Raw genomic sequence first — 21,157 nt, forward strand, 5'->3', positions numbered from 1 at the left:
CAAAGCATGGCGTTCACACAGAACAAGGGATCCATCAAAGCATGGCGTTCACACAGAACAAGGGGTCCATCAAAGCATGGCGTTCACACAGAACAAGGGGTCCATCAAAGCATGGCGTTCACACAGAACAAGGGATCCATCAAAGCATGGCGTTCACACATAACTAGGCGTCCTACCCAAGCTTGGCGTTCACACAGAACAAGGGATCCATCAAAGCATGGCGTTCACACATAACTAGGCGTCCTACCCAAGCTTGGCGTTCACACAGAACAAGGGGTCCATCAAAGCATGGCGTTCACACATAACTAGGCGTCCTACCCAAGCTTGGCGTTCACACAGAACGAGGCATCCAGCCAAAGCATGGCGTTCACACAGAACGGGGCATCTACCCAGAGCAGACAGGCTCCGACCAGATTGTCCCCCAAAAGTCTTGGCATACATGTACATTTCGATGGCCCAACAGGCAGTATTCCCTGTGGGCGGGGCCAAGTGGCTACCACTATGCTGGCCCTACCGGGTAGCCCTTTGGTTAAATAAAGATAAAAAAAAGACATTCTATGTACAAATTCTTCAAAGAACATGGAAACAGTAATTCTGCCTCTATCATAATTTCATCGGGATGGTTATCATAAGATGCGTATAAACCATGCTTAATTTTATATCTCCCGCTAATATCTGGCACGGTAAGGCACACAAAAATACTCCAAACTACTTGCTTATAGAATAATGTAGATAATTTGAAAAATAAAAATAAGGTTACACTTACAGTTTTCCAACTGCCAACTACATGTATCATTCTTGAAAGATGTACATCTGAAATGCACTGTATTTTATAAGCATCAGCTGTCACACACACAGTATGTGCTTGCATGTCTATTCACACAGAAAGCTTGGGTGTGTCTGCCCTCCAATACATACATCCACACTGCACTCCCCATCTGAATAAGTGGAGCATACTCAAATTTGCATTTCTAATTTGCATAATAAACTACTTTGAGCTCCATAGAAAACTCATAATATGGCTGTTCCATTCTCAAAAACCGGGGGTGAGTTTACACAGGACAATTCAATACTGTATTTGCAGAAAAGAAAAACATTATGACAACCAGTTAATTGGGAAATCAGCGAAGCTTAAATTTGAAGGATTGCGTGCCGTTGTTCCATGCTTGTTGGCATACCGACGGTTGATTGCAGTCCTGGTCTGAGAGCTTGCTTTCCTCTTTGAGGTTTACTGGAAGCAGGTTTCCGCTAGAGTCTGGTGGGGACTATTGTAATTGCCTTTTTAATCAACTTACCTGTGTTATTTCATAATAACTAAAAGTGGTTCAGGGTTATTTTAGTAACCTGGAACCTTGTTGCAGTCAGGGTTACCTGGTTATTGTGAGGGTTACCCTGATCGCCGTGAGGGTTACCCTGATCACTGTGAGGGTTACCCTGATCACTGTGAGGGTTACCCTGATCACCGTGAGGGTTACCCTGATCGCCATGAGGGTTACCTGATCTCCGTGAGGGTTACCCTAATCACCGTGAGGGTTACCTTGATCACAGTGAGGGTCATTCTGATCACTGTGAGGGTTACCCTGATCACCGTGAGGGTTACCCTGATCGCCGTGAGGGTTACCTGATCTCCGTGAGGGTTACCCTAATCACCGTGAGGGTTACCTTGATCACAGTGAGGGTCATTCTGATCACTGTGAGGGTTACCCTGATCACCGTGAGGGTTACCCTGATCGCCGTGAGGGTTACCCTGATCACCGTGAGGGTTACCCTGGTGTAGGTTAAGGATAGGTTTCTTAACTAATCACGTTCGTGGTGCAGTTAACCACGTAGGACTGCCTACCTACCCATGAGGATCAGTTTATACATAATTAATTGCTGGAGCACTGACATTGAATAAACCAATCGTGTAATTGCCTTTACTGGTCACCGGGAGATTTAGTCCAGTCCTGTATCACTTATATTGACATTTATTGTTGCGTTTATTGACATTGGAATCAATTACTTAATCACAGAGCGGTGGTAAACTTCCATCAAACGAATAGCCCTTAACACACAGTCCACCGTTCGTTAACTAATATCCCCCTTGCGTTTGGATAGCCGCTCATTCTTGCGTAAGGTCAAATAAATATATTTGTGGTGTTAGGCCAGGTCAATTCCCTCTCCGATCAGGCCACAAAAGGTGTCAGTTGTCCCGCCACAATATGAATATACAAGAAACAGACACCAAATTTAAATACACGCAAGGGACATCCTGAAGCGTTTTTGCTGAGCCCACAGAAACACTCATTTTTTTCAAATTTTTATTTTTACAAAACTATTGTATGACACAATCAATTTCCTGTATTGTAAAAACGATGGGCACTTTTATCAACGCGGGGTACCAGGTGAATCGCTTAACTGTTGGTCAAACAGAGCATAAAAATAGGTTAAAATGGTAGTATAAATAACTTTTTCTACAACCGTTGGGTAAAATTAAACTCAAGTTTGCCCAGAATCAACGTGATTGAGTAATCTGTTTGCTGAATAAGGCAATTCACCTGGTACCAAACGCTGGGCAATAGAATCCCCCGCGTTTTTACAGTGTAAATAAATTTGAAGGGCTGGTACAATATTCCAAATACCTCTGTTTAAGCAATTACATAAAGAGGGGTAAACCATTCGCAAACATCTTCAATATCAACAATATTCAAGAACTTGAAACAAAAAGTGACTTCCAAACATGGTTATAAGCGTTAAACTGGAGGGACGTCGTAGCGTCTTTTGAATGCATAGGGCCTGTTAAACATCCAAGGAGTACAATTAAAGTATGTGCCAAAAAGTGAACCCTAACATATTAAATGCTCAGTCGTTCCAATTCTGCCAAATTCGAAATCCCATTTTTCAAATGTTTGTAACAAACCTCAAGTACTGTTAATGTTAACATGATAACAGATGATATTAGGTGTAGCCAATTATGGTTATAACGTAACACCTTTTTATATCAGGGGAAAATCGACCTGTAGACTGGCTGCAGGACACAGCAACGAAGGTTGCTCGTGGTTGCTCAACTTTTTCTTCTGTCTCCTGAAGGTGATTTAAGGACAAATACTAACCTCTTTTGAAATAAGAGGATAAGCATTTGCTTGTCTCACATATCCCCGACAACTTTGAATGTCCCAACATAATTTGATTTTCAAACACACTAATAAAATGCACTACAACATCTGTTTAAAAAATTGCGGTTCCGCATATTAAATAATTAGGCCCTTGCTACAATTTGTACTTTGCACAGAGGAAGTAGACAAGATAACCTCAGTTCGTTATAATCTTGCTTTATCTGTGCTCTGCTTGAGAGCTACAACATCTGCGTCTCAATGCGATTCGGTCCGGTTTGCAAGTTCTGCGTGACCCCCCCGACTAGAATCTTTGTTAAAAAGGGGCACTTATCGAGGCCCATGCCAGTTAGCTTGTGGCAGTGTGAGCCGTAGAGCGAGACGCCATGAAGTTGCTATTTCTATTGCTGACGCTCTTCGCCGTCGCGTACGGCAAGAGTTACGATGGGTAAGTTTCTTAATAGTTCAAGGAAGTCAACGGTTAGTGTGTTAAGGATGTCCATACCTTCAATGAGCAAAAACAAGCTAAACTACGCAAATAATCGTTCTAATGTTCTTGGCAAAGTCAAGTACGATTACAACTGGACAACGGGGATGCCACACTCCAGACATAATTTATATGCCCTTTTGTGACTGTGACAGTGCACCCGATCCGACTACCCACCGCTACTTACAAGTGGGGTTGTACTCCAAATATGCCATGCTGGGAGTAGGTTGGTATCATAGGATCGTAACATGGACTACGTTCGCCACACTTGTAAGCGAGCCAAGTTTTAGTTTGTGCACCGAAGCAGTGGCTCTCTAGTATTTTAGGTGGGGCCACTTTTCATGCCATGCTTACAAGTGAGGCGAATGTAGTCTTGCTACGATCCTTTGATACCATCCTGGTTATAGCATGGCGTATTTGGTATGCAAGCCCTACTTATAGGCTAAGTAGCGGTGGGTAGTCGGATCGGGTGCACAGTTTATCAACTTAAAGGTTTGTGAAGCGGAGAATCTAGTAAATTAACAATGTATAAAAGACAGCTTTCAGCTTGCATTAATTTTCAACCTTTCCACCTTTTTCAGGTATCAAGTATTCGAAATCACACCCAAATCAAGAATGCAGTTTCAACAGATTATGGATTTGGCCAAGGAATTATTGGACGACGTATGTATCGGAGGAATTTATACAGAAGCATTCTTGATTTAAAGAATACGAAATTTAATCAGCAGCGGTTGCTACATAGATGCAAAATAATTATGCGTGGATGGAATGATAGACAGTTATACCATATTGTGAGTAAGATATTAAATCCGGTCTTTCCAAAATATAAATTCAACATTTTTTCATTTTTTTGACAATAATTGGAGAAATTCAAAAAATTTTGAGACAAAAAGAAGACAACCTATTCCCACGGAATGAAACAGGGCCTACAAAAATTTACAGGCCAATGCATACGAAAAAAGTGTGTTGTGTGAAGTCTACGGAGTAGTGGCGCTTATGATGCCTAGGAAACATTTTGTCCTTATTTGGGTTAAACCAAATACAATACATAATTCCCTGTAGAGACTAAATAGTTTCATCTATTACTTCCAACCTACAGTTTGATTTCTGGGAGACCGGTCCCGTCGGCAAACCCAGTCAAGTGATGGTGCCTCCCTTGCACGTGGACAAGCTCAAGGAAGCTTTGGAAGAGTTGCAGATTGAGTTTGAGATATACATTGACAACGTTCAAGCCCTCATTGACGAAGAGACGAGAGTTATCATCTCACGTGAGAAGGCCACATCCTTGGCAAGCTTCGATTACAATGTATACCACAGCGCGCAAGAGGTATAGGATCAAATTTAACTCGGCTATATGTCAGTATGAACAAGCCATGTTCTAAAACTTATTTCAAGACTCGTAAGGAATAACTATGTGCTTGGCTGGCCTTAAACAGTTAAGACCGTTAATGCCCGTGTCTTCAATGCCTGAGTCACAGGCTGGGGCATTCAAGACGTCCCTTCCAGACCAGCCAAGCACATATTTTTTTCCCATTAATAAATACCTTTTTAGGCAGAGAGTCAAAAGAAGTCAATATGACAGATTTCCAACGATTTTGTTTTAAAATTTTATATTCATTTTCTCAAACACCCCTGTCCGTTCTGTCATACATTCGTTGTGCAAGTTATGTAGATAAGAATTTCTAAGGATTGATTTGCGTTCGGGAGATTTTAATTTTGGATTTTTGCCCTGCCTGACGTATATTGTAACACGGTATACTCAGTGTTTTCCCCGGAATCTTGTGAGAAAACCACCAACATTTAAATTCCAAAATTAAATTAACATCCCCCGGACGCAAATTCATCCTTTCGAAATAGCTTTTTGTGGTACTCGCTGCTACATTTGACTCAAACCAACCAGCCGACACTGACAAGCTCTGTGGTCGATTGGTTAAGGCTTCTGTACTCGTAAGCATGATGTCGTAAGTTAGAGTCCCACCCGAATACGTTTTTTCCCCCACAAGCTTTGGGGGAAACACTGAGTATACATTGTTACAATATACGTCGGGCAGGGTAAATATCGGAAATTAAATTAGATAAAAATTTCAAAAGAATGATAATGGGATAAATGACAACGGGTAAGAGTCGTTCCACATCTTTAGCCCTGTGGCTGTAATATAACACATAGAAGGGGGTGCGTCACTTAACTCGTTTCTCAATATTTATTTGTTTGGGTTTAGATCTTAGACTGGGTGACAGACTTCCAAGCCGAGTCCACTGGTTCCCTTTCAGTCAAGGAAATCTACATAGGCAATTCCGTTGAGGGACGTCCCATCAAGGCACTGAAGGTGAGAGAAGCATCGCATAATGTATGACTGTCTTTAACACACAACCACTTGGCATTATTCTGTAGGGAGACAATCACCAACGATTCAACATTGGTCAGGAGTTTCACCCCCTTCCCCACCTCCATTCCCTTGAAAAAAAACCTGACTTAATTTAAAACAGGACAAGGATAAAAAATGAAAGGAACGAATTATTGTTTGGACTTTTGTGAGGGGATGTTTACAATTTTTTGTTTCAAAACAAAACAGAAACAGGACTTTATGTAGTGAATAGCACTCGCAGTTATTCTTGAATTTTGAATGAGGCACCTTTCCATATGCGTTGCGTACACGATGCGTTCATGCGTTTCACTTTCACGGGCACAAAAATCGACTGCATTAACATAACGCACATGTGCGTTGCGTTTGGCCGTCCAATCACCTAGGGAACAATTTTAACGGATGCGCAGCGCTTAGCGAAAGTGTTGACGGGCATATGGAAAGGCACCCAAGTCTGTTGTGCAAGATTCTATGCAGTTATTGACTTCAACCAAATAACGAGCTTCTGCTCAAACCATTCGTTAACAGCACAGATGTTTTTACATATATATTACGCTTTTCGAACCAAAGTTCAAGTTCCAGATTCTGCCACGCATTGAACAGTAAGTTTCCTCCTACAGATTTCTACAGGGAGCGGTCGGCTCGGTGCTTACACCCAAGGGGGCATACATGCTAGAGAATGGATCTCGCCTGCCACTGTCATCAACCTTGTCCAAAAGGTCAGAAAAAAGTCAGCAATACCCGCAAAATGCTCCCCTTTTCCAAGATCCAAAGTTGAGAGGCATTTTTGCGTTTTTCCCCAAGCAAGAAACGCAGTGCTGACGAGAGACATTTTGAGGTTTCTCTGCAGAAAGTAGAAAACTCATGTAACATTTGAAAAGCGACTCCTGAGCTGCGACATGTTTTCGGAAAGACGTCCAACAGCTCGTTATTTATTTATTTATTAACAGTTTTCTTATCCTGAAAAGCCCTGGTTTCAAAATTTAAGACAATTGCAGGCCACAATTGAGTAAAAATTGAAATTAATTGAAAAGTAAAGAGAAAAAAATAAAAATAAACACCCACCCTGATTAACAGAGAAATATATAAAGTCAAAAGCTTAAATGGAAAGACTATAAAAACCAAAAGGATTGTTCTTTAAAAAAAAAGATAAAACACTGTAAGAATCAAATAAATGAATAAATACAAGTATAATGAACTAAAAACTAGTTAAAATAATAAAATTAAGTGGAAATGTTACTGTAAAATACGTAAACTAAACTGTGAAACACTAAAAACTAACTAAATTATATGTTTAAAAACTGACAGAGATGGCGCCTGTCTCTGACAACAAGTCAAGTGATTGCCTCCTCGGGTCTTAACATACTGAAAAGTACGCTTAGCATCATTTGTCTACAGAGCTTATTGATACACGCAGGGAACCATTTGTAGTTGAACAAGTATTACTTAGGAGACCCGATGGTTGGAAATTTTCACAAAGATATGCTGGGTTTATATTATGGACGCACTTATAACCCTTCACACATTCATGATTATACAATGCCACCTGTCAGGAAGACTTTTCCGAGACAAGGGTATTGCGCAGTTCTGCAGTGGGTGTCAGTGGATGAGTATCGATCGATTATAGCAAGCTGACTATGTAAAATAATAAGCTTGTCGCTCAGGCTTTTAGAGCAGTTGACACCAGAACACGGAACAATAATCGGAAAGTGGGAACACCGTGGCACAACTTAACGATTTAGAGTAGAGCGGGGTAAAACTGATTTAGCTCTGCCATAGACAAATTCTCATCCTGACCAGCATGACTCCAAGATATATGTAGGCTTTGACTCGGTCAAGTATTTTATCCATTCAAGAAAATGTGTTTGGTCTCAAAGTGACGTAAAAGATGAGAAGCGTACCAAATACCATAAACTTGGTTTTGCAAACATTTAGTGTTAGGTGAGTGTAATGTCTTTTTCTGTCTGCTGTGGTGTGAGACCGTGTCATCGGCATGCACGTTAACTTTGCATTCCGTGGTTGATAAACTTAGTTGGAGGCTGTTTATATAAATAGTAAAAAGCGAGGGTCCCAATTAAGATGGACCCTTGAGGAACCCCCACTGTGATTTAAACCAGAAACAGTGTCGTCGATTTGTTTCTGTTGCAGTCTACCACTAAAAGGTATGATTCAAAGCACTTTAGTTCAATGCCCTGAACATAACCTGAACATTGGTAACCTGGTAACATTTAATGTTTCCAGGATGGGAAGCTAGAATCAAGTCGGTAAATGTATATTGTACTAGAGACAGGTGTATCTCTAGTTGGGCAGTTCGCCATCTGTGTCAACTGGGCCTCGTAGAAAAATCGTTAGTTTCTTTTACACTCACCATCATTAAAGACTTTAAGATTAAAATTTAAGGTTTTAATGTTTAATAATAATGTTTAAGGTTTAGATTCTTAATTGCATTCCGCGTATTTGCCAAATGTTCAGCCCATTTATTTGGCAAGTAAACGGCGCCAATTATTAGTGGATTAGTGGATTTGTTGACCTCAGGTTTACCTAAAGCCAACCCGCCTTGCAGGGCAAAAATCCAAAATTAATTTACATCTCCCCGGGGGCAAATCCATCCTTGAAATAGTTGTTCGCGGTACCCACCACTACATCTGATTCGAACCAGCTGACCGACACCGGCAAGCCCGATGGTCAATGGTTAAGAAGTCTGCACAAGTATGCAGGAGGTCGTGGGTTCGAGTCCCACCCGAGTACGCTTGTGGTTTTTTTTCACAAGCCTTCGGGGGCACACACCAAGGCCGTGAGACCTGCATCTGTAGAAGTTTGTCCGTTTCCCTTTTCCTTGTTTTCCAGTGTTCCTCTGATGCTGATGAGATGTACCTCAGTGCAGTATAGTCTACAAAAAATGCCCTTTTACCCATCGACCCCTAAATACTCAAAGAATCAAGATATTCCATACAGTCCCTAGACAAATTCAACCCTTCTGACGCCAAGTTTGATTTAACCAGTTCGTTGCAGCCTTCAAGAGTGGGGACAGCGTAGCCACCCAGTTTTTCAACAAGTTCGACTGGTACGTTCTCCCTCTACTCAACGTTGATGGTTACCACTACACTCGCCCAGAGTCGGTAAGTCTGATTTTTTTTTTCAATAATTCAATAACCCAATGGAACATCAGCCACAAATTGCTTGACTCAAAGCTCCCCTCTTGGTCTGATATTCCCACAAAATTGGTTACTTCCCGCCTTTTAATATAAAGTGCAAAATACTGAGCTTGGGTGGTGACAGTGGAAATGTACTGAAAAACAAGTCTATAGAGGAACATGCACATTGTTGTCCCCTGTACCCCTGAGGCACAAATCCGTGTGTCGTATGTGAAAATTACGTACTACTGTTGGCTCGCACGTATTGATTCTAAACTCGGAACTGAGAGTGATGTTTTTTAATACGTCCCTGACACAGCTTCGTACCCAATGCATAAACATGAGTTCGTGAAATACAGGATGATTTTTCTCTTCTTTATATCTTGATCATCACTTCCAGAAAACCCTCCACTTTCATTTGATTCAATGTGCCCAAAATACCCTCCAAACGCAATAGATAAACGACTGCAATAAAATCCTTAACTCTCGGCGACAAACTTAAAAGTCTTCCACCGGTCGCACAGAACGTCAGATATACGTTTGTAATTAGATTTTTTTGATTTTGAAGGCTGCCTCAAATAATATGGTTGAAGACAACTTAGACCTATAAACAATTTTCAAACTGTATTTTGATTTTCTGGGGCTTTCAAAAGTAATTATCAACCTGACACACATCCTAATTTACCAATGAAATAAAGAACCAAAAGTAGTTTATAATACAGTTCACTTCCATGTTTTTTACAGTCATCCAACAACCGTTTGTGGCGCAAGAATCGTCAATCAGTTTCTTTCTTCTGTAAAGGAATCGACATGAACAGAAATTATGGCTACAAATGGGGTAATCTTATTTCCTAATTGAGTAAGTGGTAAAATGGCGATTTGTATACACATCAGGAGAGGAAAATTTGTGGAACATGAGTTTAGTCCAAATATCTTCACCTTACTTTTATTTATAAATAACGGTCCGGGTTTGGTATGGATGGAAAAAGTTTTTGTAGAAATTTCAAGAGGGTGGTATTTCCATTTTGAATTCAGTATTGAACGGTTGTTTATTAATCAGTGCAAGTTTTCTTTAGTCACACAAGGCACTACTTGTCAAAAGAGCATAAGAAAAGGTAACAAACAATTGTTTTTCAAGGATTTGAAGGCTTATTACTGTTGTCCCAACAGTTGAATACTCTTGATAACAAGGTACAAAGTGGAACTTTCTCGAAGAAAAGTTAGAAACGTGTTTTATATATTTTTAAACATAGCTACTGAGCCATTCATGTTCAGCCATTATGCATGGAAACCATTACCCATAAAAACCAAAATGTTGAAGTTTCTTTTTTACGGGCACAAAGGAGATGGAATATTAAAGTATTGCAAGAAAGCTTTCTCAAACACATTCAAGTTGTAAAATACTCTTTTCACGTCTCCTTTAAAGGACTGTTATTTGTGGGGATGCCCATTTTCTTTCTGAACTCAAACGTTATGATATGTTTGGTTCAGTTTGTTAAATCATGTGTGTTTCTGGACCAAAAATCATATGAAGCCAAACTTTGTGCAAAAGATGAGGGCTTGATCTTCACTTTTTTAGCCCATTAACCCGGTGGAAATTGAAGAAACAGGAGAAGCAGCAACACAATGCCATGGAAAGAAATATTATTTTAGACATCAAAGTTTATGTTTAAAGCTCGAAGGTTTTCAAGTCAAGCAAACAGATTCAACCATCTTACAATGTATATGCATACACAGTATTTTCTTCAGCCTTTTGTAGAAGATTATTAACAAGAACTTTATTCACTTTGTCCAAGGTGGTGAAGGTACATCTGGTAGTCCTTGCAGTGATATTTACAGAGGTGATTACGCATACGAAGCTCAAGAACTCCAGTTGGTCACGAACTGGCTACTCAACCTGAAGAAAAGTCAGACCTTTATGATCCACGTGGATGTCCACAGCTACGGCCAGTACTGGGTCTATCCGTATAGTTACACTTCCGGTGTCAAGACCAGTGATGACACTGAGTTGGTAGGTATACTGTATATTGTTGGTGTACTGTGTGTGGGATGGCACAATCAGACTAGTTTAATGGCGTATGAATCAGCGTATGAATCGAGCAAGATCATGACCAACTGTCCCTTGATTGACACTTGATTGAGCTGGGGTGGAGGTAGGTGATGCCCACTTTTACCATCTGCCACTTAAAAACAAACTTTGTAAATCTTTTTGGGGAATTTATTTGAAGAAAGCTTTTAGGAAATTTAATTTCTGATAATTTTTCTGGAACTTCCAATCCTAGTCAAACCAGTTCGCCTTTTCATCAACTGGGGAGCTCAGTTGGTAGATCACTGGTACAGTATTCCAGAGGCCGCAGGTTCAAATCCTGCTCCAGTCAATTTATTTATTCATATTTATAAGCACCTAGTCAGTTTATGTATTTGATTTGTTTCATGGTTCATTTTGCTTAGACTAACAACAGAAAAGTCCAACTACGATCAAATCTTCGAAGTCTCTCATAAACCGACACACGCGATGCTAATAATTCAAGTCCTACGATTTGTTTTTCTGCTGCTTCACTTTACAGGAGAGAGTGGCCAAGGCGGCAACGGGGAAACTGGCAGCAGTGCATGGCACACAATACACAGTAATACAGTCTGGAAGATGGTGTAAGTACTTTTGAAAAGTATCAATAAACAGCACCTTGATTTAAAATTTTCTCCTCGAAAGTGGGCTTATGTTTGCGTCATAATGTGAAGTTTGGGAAAGACCAAAGTTGAACTGTCTTGCCAGTCATTTCACACCTGTGCTGCAGTATTATTATTTTTTGTGTTTAGAGAGAGAGCAAAATTAGCCTGAATTCACAAGTTGAATCAGGGAACGAAGTGAAATCGCAGATAACTGAGGGACAAATCAAGTAGCAAGAATTTTGACCCGTAAAAGCAGGTTTGCAGCCTGAACTTATTTTCACTTGAACAAACAGTCATGGTGTAGTTTAAAACAAACTGATAAACTTACTGACTTCCTTGGTTTGAAATTAACTTTAACTCACTCAAATTCTTCCAAATCCATCACGATTGAAAGGATTTTGAAAGACTGAGGAAGGTAGAGAAAAGCCACTGCTTTTCCCCACACGCCTCGATGCACCTTGCAAATTCAAGCACAAACGTGTAGCTGGTAAGGGATTGTGGAGAACTGTGGGAAAGTGCTTGTTAAAGTAGCTATTCATCAAATTTGTTACCCCCCAACTTTGTGTTTGACAGACCCGGCAGCTGGGTCGAGTGAGGACTTCGGTTACGAGACCTTAGGGGCCACATACTCCTACACCGTGGAAATGCGGGACACAGGACATTACGGGTTTGAGTTGCCTGAGAATCAGATTGAGCCTTGTGGAGAAGAAACCTACGCTGGGTTCTCAGAGTTTTTCTCGCAGGTCCTGAGCAAGGTTTGACTTTTAGGGACTGGACCGGGAACTGACAGTTGTGAAAATGTAAATCGTCCTGTGAGGTTAAATTGAGAAAGAAAATAGACACTACAGTTTGAAAGTGCATGTATAAAGGAAGATAAATAGAAAAATGTTGAACAAACTCGTCTTGTAGATTTATTGTGTAGGAATCCTGTATCAAAGGGAAACTGTGTTAAAAGGAAAGTGACAGAAGCTAGAAAAGATTCTAACAGAATCCCGGGAAATCGAGAAAACTGTTTCAGGATGTCCAGAATATTTATGGACAGGCCTAGTACGTAACTTAAGAACAATTCCCCTCCGCCAAATCTTAGAAACACTCACATAAATGTGCTTATTACCAGACTGATATTTGGACAAATTTCAAAAATCTGGAAATAAAACTGCACCACCGCTAAGAGAACTTTGGACCATTCAATTATTTCACCTGCATGGAAAACCTTATTTATTTAAAAATAAATACCCAAAAGAAGCAATTTGTTTATTGCAGTATTGATACGAGATTGTATGTGTATTAAGCAACCTGGAAATAAGTCCCATAGAAACTGTGATGCAAGAACTTAAAGGACCTTCCAGTATCACCCAAAAATAAGCAGATCCACGTGAAAAACAAAACAGGCCATTCTAAGATACAGAAGGTTCACTTTTGTTAGATTGCATAAAGCTGAAACTGAATTTAGTTGTTGATTTCCATCATTTAAAAACTTGATGTCTAATTTCAATTTGTTTTGGAATCAAATATTGAATTGTATATATGATTTTGGATTCAGTTTCAACAGTGTTATCAATTAATGATTTACTAAAGCACAGCTCATATATCCGATGAAAGTAGATCTGAATGTGAAAAAAGGACAACACCAGATTAAAGCAACATAGGAATCAGGTATCCGATGGCAATCTGTCTGATTTCGGTCATTTGCCCTCTATTGAAAAGAATATACACTGTCATACACAACACACTGAAGAGTCCCCTTTGTTATAAAAGGTGTGTTCGATTAGCTAACACGTGTACGTCAAACTTATACGAGAGCGTTCGTTTAGCCATCACATGATCTCCGTGACTGCCCTGGTGTCAGCCACCACTACCCCAGCTGGCGAGCGGGCCTCTGGAGGCTGCCCGAGTGTAATGACGTCACGGATGGATTGTTCAAGCATGCACGTACATGATGGAACGTGGCGGGGACTTGACCTTTTTCCCAGAATGCCTTGGCGAATATACTGCAGCGTTTGATTAGCCTCATTTCGAGGCTTCTCTTGCATGCAACACTAGTGTGTTCAGGGAAGCTAATCGTACGCAACCACTGTGACGTCATGCCCCTCCGACGAAGGCGAGGGCGCCCTCGTACTCCTTCGAGGCGTGACGGTCGGACAGCACGCCGCACCGGAAAGCCCCTGAGCCGCTAGGAACGGGTTGGTAGGGATGGAAATATACCTTTTTATCGTCTCCCAAGAAAGTTCGATGATATCTGGTCTTTGTTGAGATGATGCTTAATCTGATTGGCCCAAAACGTAATGGTCGACTTCGTGCGGCCTATTCTTGACACGGGTTTCTTGCTCTCGCGCTCAAACGGCGGGAACACGACTCACAGGATCACACACCACCTCTTCGTCAGGGTTTTACAGGAACACACGGAAAAACTCGTGAGAGTTTGATTTTTGAACAGCTGCATAAAGTAGAGAGATGGCTTCCAAAGCCATAGACAATGGGAGGTTTTGCAGAATTAACATTAATTATTTTCCGTAAAACAGAAATGAATGTTCCTGCTTATATAGAAAAGAATTCAGCCCTTCCAAACATTAACTCATGAATAACGTAGCCTACATGGACGCCGCCATATTGCAAGTTGCTTGTCACTAACTGCCAGCGATAACCGTTTGTTTGTTCCCGTCGTTCGAGCGGCCGACCCACGAACAACAAATCGAGCTGTTCGTGAATATCCGGGAACAAGCCACCCGAACTCAGCCAGTGACGCAACCTTGACAGCACTGTCTTGAAATAAACTCCGTCTAGACACCTTACTTATATACAACGATCAAAATGACTGGTTCATCAACGCCCCTTCAATCGCACTCAATCAATACACCAGTAGAGGGCGCTATTGACGGGGAGACCGTATGATTATACATGACTGGACTTCGCCCAGAGCAGCGAACACAACAATTATTTGTGGGCACCCTGTGCCAAGTCCGGGGCTTTCAGGGCTGCATACACGCAACCCACGTCACAAGATATCAATCTGCCTCAGTTTCTCGACCGCAAGACTATCAGGAACTATACTGCACCATCAATTAGCCCTCAACCTCCCGAGCCCCTCAACGACACATGCACCCCTCGGGACTTAGGCACAGTCACACTAGGCTAGGTGACTTTAACCCTTGCACAGGATTCTCGACCTTTACCTCAGTATCAGCCCTTGACTCAGGACGACTAAATCTTGCTTGCCTGCGCACCTCCCCCCCCCTACAGCTTCGCGAGCTGGCCGCTGCTGCAACCAGGCGGTGACTTTCGCTAACCAATCCCCTTACGCCCAAGGCGGAGCCTATGCACCGCGCTCACTTAAACGCACGGTTATGCGCGCGTAACATTTGCCCTTGTTACTGTGCAGAGCGCCATCTATAACTTAACACCGGGCCTAGTGACTAGCACCCTCTGTCAGGTCACAATACGCGCTGCTGCAATGTACAGTGAAAAATAGAGATTAAAATTAAGACACTGTTTAACTGGGATTGCGAATATTGTATATGTATTACAATGAAAAATCAGGACGGTGCGCAAAGATTACAAATGCAAACCATGGGGTAAAAAATGTCTTGTAACAAAAACATGTACAAAGTAGGTTGTTTGGTGTGCAAACTAATGTTTCTACACGGGGAGGTTTTATGGGGTGTACATTTCTCGTGAAACATTCTCATCACACAAATGCTGTCTATTTCTAAGGGCAAACGGAGAATGGTAGCACCAGATCAAAGGGCAATCGTTTCAGTATTATGGTCAAAATCAGTCAGGTTCAGGTTACCAACATTTTAAAGTGTATTTCGCCTAGAGCTTTGAGTTAATCCTTTCGTATCTGTTGCATGGAATGTCCAAATCAATCAAAATCTTCTCCTGGCTGTCCACTGACAAACTGTCAAATGCAAATTGCAGAAAGGTGACTATAAATCTGTATTTTAAAAAAATGGTGTCTCCGCGGCAACATCTTGGTGGCGCACTGTATCATGAAATACCTCCATTGTAAGTTAATAAACATTTACATTTACAAATTTACATTTTGAGCCTTCTCAAGCTCGTTATCATCATTTATGGCAAACACGCCTACACTTGACACACACAAGGGTTGGATTACCAGGATCCTGGACTGGTGGAGGGGAAGCATGATGACGACTTTCCTCAGCCGAAGCTGTGCAGGATGCCTCAGAGGTTGCTGTAAAGAGTGTAGGTTTCCATGGCATAAAGGAGATTGACAGGAACAACTGAGCGGTAGACGTATCACTTATTTGATGGCCAGATGCCTTTTTTGAGCCCAAAGACAGTGATGTAGAGTTTATGCAGACACAAAAAGGTTGCACAGGCAGCTTTGACATGAGCATCATTTCCACATCAGTAAAGCTTCCAATGCAGAACTACCAGCAAAAGGAGGATCTCTAGAGTGTGTGGGAAGGGGTAGAGGCCACTCCAGTTTTCTAGGCGTTGAGAGAGTTGGTTTTTGTAAACCGCCGTGGCTTCTAGAGCTACAGCTAGTCTATAAATAGTCCACGCATCTACACGTATTAAATATGGAGTGAAGACTCAGGCCTACAACCCTGGAGAAAATTGTTGGGAAACGTGTTAATAGACATACTCTCCCCAGGTCCCCCAATCGACCTGGGAGAATGAGGGCGGGGGAAGAATACCTTTACTGATTTGACATGCATGGGATTCTCGCTGTCATTTTCTGTTGGTGAAATTCTAACAGGAAGGAAATGTTCGTTTGTTTTGAGTTTGTTTCCTCATTTTCGTGTTTGTATTTTTGGAGGCAGACATGTCTGGACAGTGATAGATAACCGTTCACCAGACAGAGCGTCAGTTGAAACGCATAGGAAGGGGGTGATTCAAGACGGTCCATCCAGTATATTGAGTGGGAAATATTTTTGTGACAATCTCTTTTTGAAAATGTCAAATTTTTCTGCAGTTGAAAGAAAACAAAATTGTAATTAGGGCAAATGAAAACGTATTTTCATCAATAAGATAAGGAGGCAAATGCCGCCCGACTGTGCCATCCCTGGATCTGTTACTGTTGAACTATCGATTATGAGACCACTCAGAAGAAATGAAACCCGAACACGGCTGGGATCGGTCTTTTGTTGAAAATTTAGGAAATTTAGATTATAAGTGAAAAAAAAAATCATCATCAATACTCAACTCACTGTATTCAAACATAGAAAAGGCCTTGTGGGTTCTGTACCCAGGGAAATGAAAAAAGGATGTTGTGAGGGAAAAAAGCAACAAGTTATGCGGTGTTGACCAACTATTCAGGTACATGGACTCCTGAATTTCGCAATGAATCGCAGTTACCGGCTTCCATATAGGACTCTCTTCTGGGGTCTCGGGATTCCCAGCCTACCGCACCTCCTCCCTGCCCATCCATTTTACCCCAAAAGGATCGAGTGGCCATGCAAAGGAGGAACGATACAAGCCCCTAAAGCCGAGTTGGCCATACGTGTCGCACCTGTACTAAGGCGCTCACCTGGACTTCGCGGACAATATCAGCAGAAGAGCTTACCCAGTCAGCTAAGGTACTGTTGGTATATGGCAGGGGTGAATTTGAGTCTGTTAAAGTTACTGACTGACAGCATGCTTTGGAAAACAAGAAGTCACGACTGGAATTCGATCCGATCCCACTGTCTAACGATCTGATAACCGCGAGTTTAACCATTAGGCCATTTCAAGTAATTGGCTTTTTGCCAATTAACCATTAACCTTAATGCAAAGAATGTTGCTCAGTAAAGACTGAGTGATTAAAACGTTACAATAGAGCATCACCTAGCAAAATACACATACACACAAATAATGATCGTCAACATTTAAAAGATCCAGTAAATGAATTTTTCTTATAATCACTTTTTGTGTATCTCTGTACTCTTCTTCCATGTATGAAGACTGTTTCACATCTTTTTTGAGTTACGTGAACTGAACGGTGCACTTTTTCGAACATTAAAAAAATTAACCTAGTATTTCTGGACAAGTGAGGGCGCCTTTGCTGTGATGTAAATCCAGGAAGACATGGTTCAGGTTGTATATTTCATGTTCAAATTGTGAATCCCAAATGTGCTATCTGGGAACATTTCTGTGGAAAGGATTTTTGCTGGACTTTTGCCATGTACTCACATAGCAATAAACTGCCAAAGAAAATGAAATCTGTCATAGCAGTGGTTAAAAATATCTAAAAATTTATACAAATCAGTGTAACTTTGAGATTCAGTGCCTTGATGACATCATAGTTCTGCTTATGAATATGCAAATTCATTAGCATAAAAACAAAAAGCATCAAAATATTGGTTAAAATTGCAAACAAAAATTTAAGATAAGGTTTATTGGAACCCAATGATGCAATTTCAAGAGTTAAAAAAGGGGGTTAGCGTAGCGGTTCTTTCCTCGCTTTGCACCAATGAGGCCCGGGTTCGAGTCCCGGCTTGGCCCAGGCTTTAAGTGCATTTGGTTTCCAGTCCATACTCGCTCTCGCAGGTTTTCTCCGGGTACTCCGGTTTCCTCCTGCCTCTAAAACTGGACCTTCTTCCTAACTCCGTAATGTGATGCTGATTAATAAAGTGTGTGAATAAACGTACAGTTATTGGCGCAAATAGCCTGAGTTGCTGAAAACGCCATTAAAACAAAACAACAACAAGCTAAACCACTTGAAGTTTGGCAGTTTTGGGGTTTGAAAAGCGACGGGGAGGGGGCTGACATAGAACACTATCTAGGGGCGATGTTCATGGTAGAGATGTACACCTGTGTGTATTACATTCATGCAGGTGCTTATATCAGAACGGCATATAATGGCTTTTTATTGGTCTCCCTTTCTAAGAGCTATTGAATACATTATTGTTGTTTGGAAGTCCGAAAGAGTGTGCACAATCCACTGCGATTTTTTTGCATCACAAAAAAGACCGGGGGGGGATTCAATAGCCCATACCCTAGGTCAAAAGACGTGGCATACACTGTGTGGACCTCTGCATAAAAGAAGACCACAAAATGTAGGGTGCGATGGCATTGTGTAGACTCCCACACGTCCACAAAATGTTTTCCCCTCTCTGAAAAACAGTCTCAGAGGCATTTTGGTGTCCAGGTTACCCGTGGCAAAATGAAGAGGAACAGTCCAGGAAATTATCATCAAAAAAAATCTTGAAATAGTTATCCTAGTTGGAGAAAAAGGAGCATTTTCCTCAAAGTTTCTTTAACCACAGGAGAACAAAGTAATGTCCACACTTTATGATGTAAAACAGGTATGTGTGTGAACGTGGAGGGATTATATTACCCATCCCGCTGGGATTTATGTCCATGCCCATGGGACTAAGTTGCCTTGCATTGCACCTACCGCCCCAGGCAGCCTGAGGGGATAAACATGTAGTCCGCTTGAAGTACTGAATGTTATATTCCGTGGATGGGGGGGGGTAATATAAAACGAATCTGTGTGCGAAGAATTATTTGCCATTGACAAAGAATCCGGAGAATTTTTGGAATAAAATGAATACAGTAGTACGTTTCTTTCTCACCAAATTATAGTAACCTGGCTTCCATATAAAGTTTGAAGCGAGGACATGCGGTTGCTGAATTGTACAGCTCTGTGTAGCTTTTAGGGGGGTTGATATAAATGTATCCTTGGAACGCCTGTTTCCTTCGAAAAGCAGAAAGCAATGCTGCGGACAATTTTGGAGTGTGTAGTATACAAGCAAATGCAAGGTTCCTCCATGCCACTACGTTATGAACCATCATAAGCATTTATTGACAATTTGCAAGTAATTTTCACTTCTCTAGAAACGGCTTTTACCCTGCGTAAACAGTCTGTCCAAAATCTCTTATTTTAATGTTGTTGCCTTCGTCCGATTTTATTATCGTTTGCCTGTTTTAGGGGTTGGTTCTTTCGTGTGACATGACCCAAATTGGTGCAAGGGCTTGCAGTAGTGCCAGTGTAGTTATGAAAAGAATCGGGAGTATACTCAACGTTTCGGACGAAAAGATGTTAAAGATGGAGCTGTTTATATAAGGTGACTGGATGCAGTGGGGTGTGACGAGGATGCTAGTGGTGGATACAGCTGGGCGGTCATGCGGGACGGGGTCCAGCAGGTCAGTGAGGCGCGTCAGTTGGGCATAGGTTGGGGCTGGGTTAAGTGGCCAGGGGTATAGGAGACCCATAGGCGGGGGGGTGTCTTAGGGTATAGAGGACCCATTGGACTGGGAGATGAAACGTTGAGTATAGTCCCGTATCTTTTCAGAACCACACATACTCATAAGAAATATTTTCCTTCGCATGGTGCTACCGCAAGCCTTTCCGCCTATTGCTGTCTTTCACCATGAATAGCTTGAAATTCCCTATGACCCAAATTGTTTAGATAAGCAGCCGTCGAAACAATGCATTTGTAGTTGTTTTTTGCCAACAGCTGTGCTTACACAGCATAATCTCTCAAAAGAAAGAAATTCATTAACCCAACAACGATAACAACAGCAGAATGATCGATACAAGTTGAAAAGGGCACAACTTATCAGTATCTTTCATTAGTTAGCATGTTTATTCCAGAAAATTAATGATTGAACTTTTCATTTTTAATTAAACCGGCACACTGTTGCCCAACGATACTACCAAATTAACTTAAGGTTTTTACTAGTTTAATATTCTCATTGCACTCAAGACAAAAAAGAATGAAATTTGTGGACTTGGCCTTAGAAGCATAATGTAAATATCGCCTATTCCAAAGAGAGGTTAACTGTTTTATTTTCTGCTTGCGGCGTCATGACGTAGGACCGAATGGTGATGATCTATAAAAGTTATCCGCCCCGAGTTGAAGTGCACACCCAAGCGGCAAAAGAAAGACAGTTGGTAGTATACAAATACAGCATGGTTTATGGGGAAGTAGTGGGTTATTCAAGCTGACTTACACCTCGGGACCAGTAATTTCCTCTGTCTTCCCGAAATAAACCATGCTGTATTTGTTTCACTACACTTCATAAATATTCAAACAGAAATTTCACGTTACTTGTACTCACAGACGCCATCGTTGTTCTCAGATGCTAAATTTCCATGTAATAATAGTGGAGTGCGCCTATGAGAAATGGGTTTCGGGTATACCGTGGAATCAATCTCTTTTTGGCAAGGTGTGTTTCTTAAAAGAACCGGTGAGTGTTAACTCGACGTTTGACCAGCGTGCTCTGGCCGTCTTAAAGAGAGTGTACCGGACTGGAGTGGATAGCTGGTTATAAAGGCAATCCGGAAGCGGTGGAGCGTGGAAGAAGATTTGCGGTTTGTGTGACTCAGTGTGTGTGGTGTTGCGTGAAGGTGTTGGATTCTGGAGTTGGCGGGAAACCTTGGGTTTGGGTATAGGGGACCCTTATGCCAAGGGGTGGGGGAGGGTGGCTTCGGGTAGAGAAGACCCTAACGCCTGGCGT

At 41.5% G+C, this 21,157-nt stretch overlaps 1 protein-coding gene across 1 annotated transcript; it reads left to right on the forward strand.

The window, feature by feature from the left end:
* Nucleotides 1-3,392: 3,392 nt before the first annotated feature.
* LOC110979627 (carboxypeptidase B-like) lies at nucleotides 3,393-13,410 on the forward strand. Its single transcript, XM_087147042.1, has 10 exons — nucleotides 3,393-3,540; nucleotides 4,161-4,242; nucleotides 4,679-4,906; nucleotides 5,799-5,906; nucleotides 6,563-6,661; nucleotides 8,945-9,061; nucleotides 9,821-9,914; nucleotides 10,873-11,087; nucleotides 11,644-11,725; nucleotides 12,320-13,410. The coding sequence occupies exons 1-10, from the start codon at nucleotides 3,479-3,481 to the stop codon at nucleotides 12,505-12,507; spliced, it is 1,275 nt and encodes a 424-aa protein (XP_087003168.1). The 5' UTR covers nucleotides 3,393-3,478; the 3' UTR covers nucleotides 12,508-13,410.
* The last annotated feature ends 7,747 nt before the right edge of the window (nucleotides 13,411-21,157 follow it).

The sequence above is a fragment of the Acanthaster planci genome, linkage group LG01 (genome assembly GCF_054643075.1).
Source record: "Acanthaster planci isolate LZ-2023a linkage group LG01, COTS_SCS, whole genome shotgun sequence".
Classification (NCBI taxonomy): Eukaryota; Metazoa; Echinodermata; class Asteroidea; order Valvatida; family Acanthasteridae; genus Acanthaster; species Acanthaster planci.